Here is a 9,824-nt window from a genome sequence, read left to right on the forward strand (position 1 = left end):
AGGAAGAAAGACATTTTTGCAGCACGTGGAATGCTCTGCCTGTAGGTATGGTGGAAGCAGGTTCCATCAAGAGGAAGCTGTTTGCAAAACCAACACAAAGGGGCTCCAGGTAGAGCTAGTGATGAAAGCTGACATGATGGGCAAATGGCATCCTTCATTGCTGTTTATATCATTCTATGTTTTCATTTCTGTTAAATTATACAGTATGTAGTGTATGACAAAATTGTTAATTGTTGAATTAGCTAGGGAGATCAACCAGGTGAAGGATGTTACTTATGTAAGAGAGACAAATGACATTTGGCAGAAGCTCAGTAGATAGTTCTCTCTCGTCTAAGGCAGTATAACATCAATTCAAGTTCAAGTCAAAAGACAAGAGCAGAAAACTCAAGGATAATGTTCCAAATAATTTCTAGGGGTGTTTCTGTATCGTGCCACCAGATAAAGTATGCAATCATCAATGTTCTCTCAGGTGAATCTGAAAGATACAAATGTACTGCTTCAAGAAACAGAGTATTTTCTGTTGTGGACAATATGTTTCTTCCAATTGACATAATTAGACATACTATCCTGTTATTAACACTTCATTTCAGTAGACATTTGTTATATGCATATTTGCTGCCACATTTTTCGCACATTGGTTAGCTAAGCTAATATCTAGAAGGATACAAAGCAAATTTGGATATCCTGGAAAGGGATGTTTCTTTCATTCATATGACTATACTTCTTTATGTGACATAGAATGTAATTTGGTACAGGCTTTTAGGAAGTGCTGCCAACATGCATCATCACAGAGGCTTGAAGAATTGATCGTTCATTCCAACCTGCCTTCACTTCGGAACATAGATCCTTTGGATAGGGTAGATTCTCTTGAACCACTGTAATAGAACGTAATTCCACCACCATTACTTTTCTTAGCAATAATGACTATAGCTTCCAAAATAGCTTGATACATCTAAATGAGGAAAATTAAAGCAAATGCATCTGAGTCATTCCAGAAACACTTTTAGAATGGGTACATCCCTTAGAAACATTATTTAAGTCACTGCATTACATTTAAGTAAAAGAATGGCAGTAGTATAATTTAAATTTAAATGCTCTGACAACAATTCATCTTAATGCCATTTTTGTAAAGCAATTTAATAAGTTTTCAATCCATGCTTACTTCTTAATTTCAATTTAATTAAAGCTAATGTGAACATTATTGTTCAAAAAATAATTTCTGTTTCATATAATGAGTAGTTACTAAACAAAAGCCTGACATTAACTGGTGTTCATTCCAACCAAAAGGCATTGGGAATGAATTATACAATCCTGTGTAAAGTGTATGGTGTGCAGACTGAGAAGTGCATTGAGAACATTTCAGCCTATTGATGGTATGAAGCTGGCAAGACTGTTGCCTCTGTCAATCAACAAGTTTTAAATGCACTGTATCTTGCCTTTGCTTGTTATTAAGGTTCATTAAATAATCAGGCTCATTTGTGATCCACTGGTACAGTCATATTAATAATGCAATAATTCAACTTAAAAATGCAGAGTGCATCTGTAGACAAATTCTGCCATTTTATTCAGTGGATGTTGAATTATATATTAGCTAATTTTAAGAAAGTCATCGTTACAGTAGCTGTGTGAAGATTAAAGCAGTTTTTGTTCAAGGTATGAAATCTGGGGTACTGTGCAGAAAGATTAAAGTCTGCAGTCTGTACATAAGACTAGGATAACATAGTATTGAAGTAACATTGTTAATAATGTATTCATAATAATTAGTTCACTGACAAACTATAAAGTAAAACAAGTGAAGATAATGAATATATAACTCAATCTGGTTTTAAGTACAAACTTTGTACTTTATTTGCATAATTTTAAATAAGTAACATTTAAGAAAATAACCTTATCTTTAGAGAATGGCTGCATGCTATTTTTTGTACATATTCAAGTATAAATTCAAACAGATAATTTAAAACACATTTACCTGAGATCTAAGAGTTTTGATAAAGATATTGGCAAGAAAACTGGCTCTTTTGCATAAAGATAAAAATTGTTGCATGATGCATAATCAATACAGAAATTGTTTTCATCTCAACAATATTGTTTTATATTGATCATGACATCAAACCAAATTAAATTGGAAACAATTCACTTCATCCATCAAAGTTGTTTGCATGTTCTTGTCAAAATAATGTGATTATTGTTATTTTATCATTTGTTGCAATATTATTTGTGACTAAGCATTGGAGAAGAATGTAACCTGGCACTCATTACTCTCTCATTCAATCAGTTTACCATTTAAGTGTGTTGTGATAGACATCCAGCTTAAACCTATAATACGATAATATAACATACGTTGTTTGAAAAAAATGATTCTGCCTTTATGGGATGAGAGATTACAGCAGAATATTCAATCTTGTTTCATTGAAGAAGCCAAGTTCAAAATTCATTAAAATTTTGATGAATAATGGATGCACACATACTGAGCAATATGCAGGATAAGGCAGTCGACATTTACAATCAGCTAGTTGTTTTGCATCTCTCGGCAATATAGCCGAAGTGTGCAATTGAACCTTTTGGGGTCAACCCATTAAGCGAAATCTATATGAATTTGTCCCAAGTTAATAATAACATTTAATCAATATGAAACCATCAATTATTATACTGTAGTAACATTATACACACCATTAGAAGGAAACTTTTATTACATCACTAATTCTCAAAGCACTTTAGACCAGTTTAGCCATACAAAAATGCACAGTGCTTAGTATTATTTTATAATAAAAAACAACTGTAGATAATAAAAAAAGTAGGATTTTTTTGGATTCGTAGCAAACATTCTTCTTTTAATATTCAGATTTATTTTCAAATGCTATTGAGGTAAGCAACACATTCATCACAGACAGATATTTCCCCTGTTATTTTAACACTGAATGATGTTGTCAGCCATTGGCTCCTGGAAACTGGTGATGATAGTTGTGAAGACCACACTGACAGAAAGCACAGGGTGCGTCTGCTTAAATTACATCATGTGACATTGGTCTGAGTCCCACAACCCTCCTTTAGATTAAAGATGCTGAGGTTTAACATTTCTATTCCTAAAAATAGCTGCAATACCAGGTGCAACCTTGCTCATGGTGTTAGATTTCATTGATAGAACACCCTGACTTGAAAACTCATATTGTAAACAGAAAGTGCAAATAGATATATCTCTTATAGACATATTAAAACATAAAACATTTCTTTTCAATAAATAATATATCATGTAAACCTATTAGTACAGTAAACTGTCTGTATTTTTCAGTCAGTGCAGTAGTAGTTGTGTATCTCATTCAGAGGGATGTCTTCATAAACATCAGACAGGGAGGTGCTTTTCCCCTTCTCTAAGCTGAAAATATATACACATGAAACAATTATATAAAGTAGGTTCTACTGAACAACAGTTTCAATAATTAATATCTAAGGCAATTGCATCGCTGATTTCTTTTGGTAGATATTCTTTCAATTTGTCATCTTACATGAAAACTTCAATTTGTTTTAAAGTTTGCATCAATCAGAGAAGCGGGCTGTCAGCTTCAAATATTTTCAATAATTAGATTACATGAAAGTAATGCCGATAGGATAGTTCATAAGTTTGTTTTAAAAGTTGTAAAATAATCAATAATATGTATGTTGATAATCTCACCATTTTTCTCTGATTACTAAGACAGAAGGTGCATATAGGTCTGGGAGCTGCCGTATTTACGTCGTTATTGCTGCCCTGCCTGACCGCTCGATATTTTAAGCAGGGCTGCCCGTCCAGACAGTCCTCTCCCAGGAGGAGGACATTCGCCAGATGGGAAATATAACTGGAGGCCAAGCGTAGGGTCTCTATCTTCGATAGTTTGCGGTCTGCTGGCTCGGTTGGAATGAGATTCCTGAGAGCTGTGAATGCTGTGTTCACACTGTGGGTTCTGTCCCGCTCTCTTGCATTTGCTGCTTGCCGTTGTTTGTTTATGCCAGTTGAAAAGATCTTTCTCTTCTTTTTTGCAATGCCATCAATCTGACTGCTCTCACTCTCACTTTCAAGTTCCTCAACATCAGAAGCAATAATTTCTGGCTGGCAGGTTTGAACATTCCCTGTAGACTTCATTATGCATCTACCACGGGAAGAAGCTGTAAATTGTGCACAACCATTTCCTGTGATAGAAGTACCCAGTATTTCGACACAGAAAAGCTGACAACATCAGTGTCCACTTTATCCCCTGGCAGTTAGCAGGCCATTTTCTGAATGATTACTACAAATAGTCAGAACCATGTGGCTTCTCTATAAGGTAAGAAGGGTGGAGCTCTTACTCTTCAGAGTACTGACTACCTTCAAATTAAAGCTGCAGCAATGAGTTTAACCAGTCCAAAATCACAAATAATTGATTCTATAAAATGTGATTATTTTGGAAAAACAACAAATGATGTTTAAATAGTTAAGTCTCAGATACGGTATATTATGATTAAATATGCGATCCTGGTGTTTACTTTCTGCTGCTAATATATTTCCACTGCTATTGCCTTCTAATAAATGCAGTGTTGTTCTAAGGGAAACTCTGCACATATGCTTAGGATCATTTCCACATGTGTGGTGCTCACTAATCAAATCAATATCATACACTTTATCATCATGGAATCAGCTAATATGAAGTTGACTTAATGATCATAAGGCACAAAAGTAAGTTTCACAATATGATCACATGATCTTGCACCAACATCAAAGTAAAACCTGCTATGAAGATTGTGGATGTAAGCTGTGTTCAAATGCCAAGCCAAAATACAGCAGATGCCAGAAATTTGAAACATGAACTATTTATTTTAGCATTCAAATACTGTGAGATATAATAGTTCACATTAATAAAATTTCACTCTGCCTGTGCAATACAAGGGCTCTTCATCTGGATGTATCTATCAGATACATCCCTGTAGTAGGATGTTCAGAATTCACTTTTCAATTGTTTTATGATATATTATTATTATTATTAAACTTGGACACTATGAGTCGATGCAGTCTTGTGACAATCACCGAGGCATCTCCCTCCTGTCCATAGCTGGGAAGATCTTGGCTCGTGTCCTGCTTAATCGCCTTCTCCAACATCTTGAGCAAGGTCTCCTCCCAGAAAGCCAGTGTGGCTTCCGTGCAAAGCGTGGAACTGTCGACATGATATTTGCCGTACGCCAACTCCAGGAAAAATGTCAAGAGCAGCACAGCGACCTCTTTATGACCTTCGTCGATCTGACCAAGGCATTTGATACGGTCAGCAGAGATGGTTTATGGGAAGATAATGGAGAAGTTTGGCTGTATATTCAAAACAAGCTGCAGAGAAACCATAACATTAATTGTCCATCAAATAACCACCTCTCTCTCTCTCTCTCTCTCTCTCTCTCTCTCTCTCTCTCTCGAGCAGCTCAAGCAGTGTCCAAAAGTCAATCTCATTCACTCGGCATTTTAATATGACTGTCCACAGAAAATATGAACCCGAGGGGTACATAACAATACTGTATACCAAAGAGCTAGGATGTTCTTAATGAACTGAGAAGCTTTCTCTGTGCTCCAGCTTTGTGATCTTATTTTACTTTGGGCTATTGTTTTATGTGGAAACATGAAAGCTTTTCTTCTCCTTCCTAACAAAAATTACTTAGATTTGTCAGAAAATTAATGAAATAAAACAAAGTACAGTACATAGAAACAGACATAATAGGTAATCCTTACATGAGCTACAATGGGGAGATTTGCCTTAGTGAAAAATTGGAATGGAATATTATGGAGATAGTTGAACAAATGTTCTCATTCTTTGTGTGCAGAGCATCAATAACAGACATGAAGAAATGACTGAGTAAATTATCAGCGAATGGCAAGCAGAGGAAGTTAAATTTAAAATTTTGGAGTTTGTATATACTCAGTAAGTGACAGTGCATAGAAGTGGTGTTGGAAATGGAAAGAGGCTGTCATTGTTGAAGGCCAGAGGGAAGAAGACCATCTTTTTATTACATCAGGATTGGAGAGGTTTCAGACTTGATAATGAATATGGATCTGAGAGCATTTAAAGGTTAAGGAGAGAAAGGGAGGTAGGAAACAGGAGAACCAGTCTAAAGTAAAATATTGGATTGCAAAGACAAAGGAAAAGGAAGAACGTGAGGTCATCTTGTTGAGAAAATTGTAATGGAATCGAGGTGGGCAGTGAAGAAAAAGAATGATAATGCACAGGTGATAAAGAGGCTCCAAGGGGAAATAGCCAAAGAAAGAGGTGCAATTGAATCAGGTAGTCAGGCCAATGTGATCTGTGGTGGCATGTGCTGTAGCTTGGGAAAGCGTTAAAAGGGAGTTTTAGCCAGTTAGGAACCTTCTTTTCCTTTGGACATTACACCTTCGAGTATCTTTATCACTTGAGAATTAATATCCTTTTTCTTCACTGTTTACCTAAATTCTATAGATTAGGAGGGCTTAATAAACAAGATCAGTGCTGAGTACAGAAATAAGTTAATGCATTTAGAGGTCAAGGAAGAGAAAGTGTTGTGTCTCCAAATGAGTATTAAGGCAGCTAACTCCCTTTAAAAGAGTCAAGATCACTGGGGCCCTGACGAGCACCTTCATGTCCTCTCTAGGCACAGGTGAGGTCCCAGAGGACCGGTGAGTAGCTAATGTTGTACCTCAATTTAAGAAGGGAACAAAGGAAAATCCTGGGAACTATAGACCAGTGAGTCTCATGTCAGTTGTAGGGAAATTGCTGGAGAATATTCTTAGGGATAGGATATATGAGCATTTAGAAACCCATTGTCACCTGGTGCAGACATGGCCCAAGTGCGGAGTGAAAGACACTGAAGCAGGTCGATAGATCACAGACTTTAATGCGAACAGCGTTAGAGGGAAAAGAAAACAATAAACACTAGGCCAAACAGGACCGTTAACTAAAACTCCCAAATGGAAAGCGAAGCCTACACTGCGGCTGAAAAGAACAACTGAGAATAAAACAAGTACCGCTAGTCTTCAGGGTCAGTTGACTCGACAGTCCAATTTCTCAGGCAAGGCAGAATGCAAACAGGCAGCGAGGCATTGCTGTGTGTGTCCAAGTCTCGACAAAAACTGCGACAGAATGAATGGAGTTAAATAATATCACAATGAAATAATAATTAGCTGACTCATGCATATTCATGAGTGCAATTGCCTTATCTACTGCACTGCTGAATCTGTGGTTGTGACATCCATAGCCTCGTTAGGGGCAGCCAGCATGGCTTTGTGCAGGGCAAGTCATGTCTTACCAACTTGACTGAGTTTTTGACAAGGTGTCAAGAGAGATTGATGAAGGTAGAGCAGTGGATGTCGTCTACATGGATTTTAGTAAGAAGTTTGACAAGATCCCTCATGGGAGGTTAATCCAGAAGGTTAGGATGATGGGGTTTGTGGTGAATTGGGTGTTTGGATTCAGAACTGCTTGTGCATTGGAGGCAGTGAGTAGTGGTCAAATGGACTTATTTGAGCTGGAGGTCTGGACTTAATGGTGTTCCGCAGAGATCTCTGCTAAGACCTCTGCTCTTTTTGATGTATATAAATGACCTGGATGAAAATGTAGATGGGTGGGTTTGTAAATTTGCACAGGACACCGAGATTGGTCAAGTTGTGGATCGTGTAGAAGATTGGCAAAGAATACAGTGCAATATAGATCAGTTGTATATATGGGCAGAGAAATGGCAGATGGAGTTTAATCCAGATAAATGTCAGTTGCTGTACCTTAGTAGGGCAAATGCAAGGAGACAGTACACTGAAAAGAAATCTAGTGCTTGCCTGGCATAAATGACAAATAAACTCTTCTCAGGCTTCTAGCCGGGAACAGGTATTGATTCTAACCGACATTTTGATGAGAAACTTTGCACCTTCAACCCTATGGCCATTGAGAATGCAGTGTTCTACTACCATCAATTTCTCCAGGTAACCCAAATAGATACACCTCCTGTGCTCCTTGATGTGGGTTTCCACTGTGCATCTCATCTGTCTGATACAGAATGCTCTGCATTCACAGAGAATCCTGTAAATGCCAGCCGACCTGAGTCTTGGTCATCTTTGACCCACATTGCTGTGATTTGAGTTTCCTTATGGGTTTGTGGATGGTATTGATCTGGTATTTCTTCAGGATCCTGGCGATCCTTTCAGAAACCGTGGAAATATTGGGAAGACAGCTGGTAGTGACAGCTTCCTCCTCATTGATAGGTTTCCTCATGTTTCCATCGGCCCTTTTGAGGACCTGATTGATTTTCTTCACCTTGCAGCGATTCTGTAGGATCATTGTGCACAATCGTCTTATTTCCTCGGGGAGACTCTCCAGGTCTGAAATACTTTTCACGCAGTTAATTAAAGTAGATTAATTTATTCGGAGACAGTACACTGTTAAGGCAAGACCCTTAACAGTGTTACAGTGTTGCTGAGCAAGAGATCTTGGGATCCAAATTCATAGCTCTTTGATAGTGGCTACACAGGTCTATAGGGTGGTTAAGAGGCTTATGGAATGTTTGTTTTTATTAATCAAGGCTCTGAGTTCAAAAGTGCAAAGGTTATATTGCAAATTTAATAAACTCTGGTTAGGCTACGTCTGGATTATTACATACAGTTCTGTTCACCCCACTATAGGAAAGATGTTGAGGCTTTGGAGAGGGTACAGAAGAGGTTTGCCTGGATGCTGCCTGGTGTCAGGGGCATGTGCTATCATGAGAGCCTGGATAAACTTGGCTTGTTTTCTCTGGAGTGACAGAGGCTGAGGGGAGATCTGATAGAGGTTTATAATATTATGAGAGGCATAGATTAGATGGGGTATCTTTTTCTCATGATAGAAATGTCTAATACCCAATGGCTTGCATTGAAGAGGGGGTAGTTTCAAAAGGGCTGTGAAGGCTAAGTTTTTTATTCAGAGTGGTGGATGACTGGAATGTGCTGCCTGACATGGTGGTAGAGGCAAATACATTAGAGGCTTTAAAGATCACATTGGCCTGACTACCTGATTCAATTGCACCTCTTTCTTTGGCTATTTCCCCTTGGAGCCTCTTTATCACCTGTGCATTATCATTCTTTTTCTTCACTGCCCACCTCGATTCCATTACAATTTTCTCAACAAGATGACCTCACGTTCTTCCTTTTCCTTTGTCTTTGCAATCCAATATTTTACTTTAGACTGGCTCTCCTGTTTCCTACCTCCCTTTCTCTCCTTAACCTTTAAATGCTCTCAGATCCATATTCATTATCAAGTCTGAAACCTCTCCAATCCTGATGTAATAAAAAGATGGTCTTCTTCCCTCTGGCCTTCAACAATGACAGCCTCTTTCCATTTCCAACACCACTTCTATGCACTGTCACTTACTGAGTATATACAAACTCCAAAATTTTAAATTTAACTTCCTCTGCTTGCCATTCGCTGATAATTTACTCAGTCATTTCTTCATGTCTGTTATTGATGCTCTGCACACAAAGAATGAGAACATTTGTTCAACTATCTCCATAATATTCCATTCCAATTTTTCACTAAGGCAAATCTCCCCATTGTAGCTCATGTAAGGATTACCTATTATGTCTGTTTCTATGTACTGTACTTTGTTTTATTTCATTAATTTTCTGACAAATCTAAGTAATTTTTGTTAGGAAGGAGAAGAAAAGCTTTCATGTTTCCACATAAAACAATAGCCCAAAGTAAAATAAGATCACAAAGCTGGAGCACAGAGAAAGCTTCTCAGTTCATTAAGAACATCCTAGCTCTTTGGTATACAGTATTGTTATGTACCCCTCGGGTTCATATTTTCTGTGGACAGTCATATTAAAATGCCGAGTGAAT

The 9,824-nt window shown here is 37.6% G+C and overlaps 1 protein-coding gene across 1 annotated transcript; it reads right to left on the reverse strand.

Annotated features, from left to right (window-relative positions):
* Positions 1-1,835: 1,835 nt before the first annotated feature.
* LOC140737608 (transcription factor 15-like) lies at positions 1,836-4,245 on the reverse strand. The gene is made up of 2 exons (XM_073064078.1): positions 3,671-4,245; positions 1,836-3,373 (listed from the first exon to the last, which is right to left on the reverse strand). Exons 1-2 carry the CDS (start codon positions 4,115-4,117, stop codon positions 3,341-3,343), a joined length of 480 nt encoding a protein of 159 aa, XP_072920179.1. The 5' UTR covers positions 4,118-4,245; the 3' UTR covers positions 1,836-3,340.
* Positions 4,246-9,824: the final 5,579 nt, after the last annotated feature.

The sequence above is a fragment of the Hemitrygon akajei genome, chromosome 2, assembly GCF_048418815.1.
Source record: "Hemitrygon akajei chromosome 2, sHemAka1.3, whole genome shotgun sequence".
Lineage (NCBI taxonomy): Eukaryota > Metazoa > Chordata > Chondrichthyes > Myliobatiformes > Dasyatidae > Hemitrygon > Hemitrygon akajei.

What these genes read in the sequence shown, in the direction of transcription:
- LOC140737608 (XM_073064078.1), bottom strand. Translation starts at nt 4,117, where the DNA reads ATGAAGTCTACAGGGAATGTTCAAACCTGCCAGCCAGAAATTATTGCT. An exon ending in TTAGTAATCAGAGAAAAATG is followed by an intron (nt 3,374 to 3,670) that starts GTGAGATTATCA and finishes ATATATTTTCAG; the next exon opens with CTTAGAGAAGGGGAAAAGCA.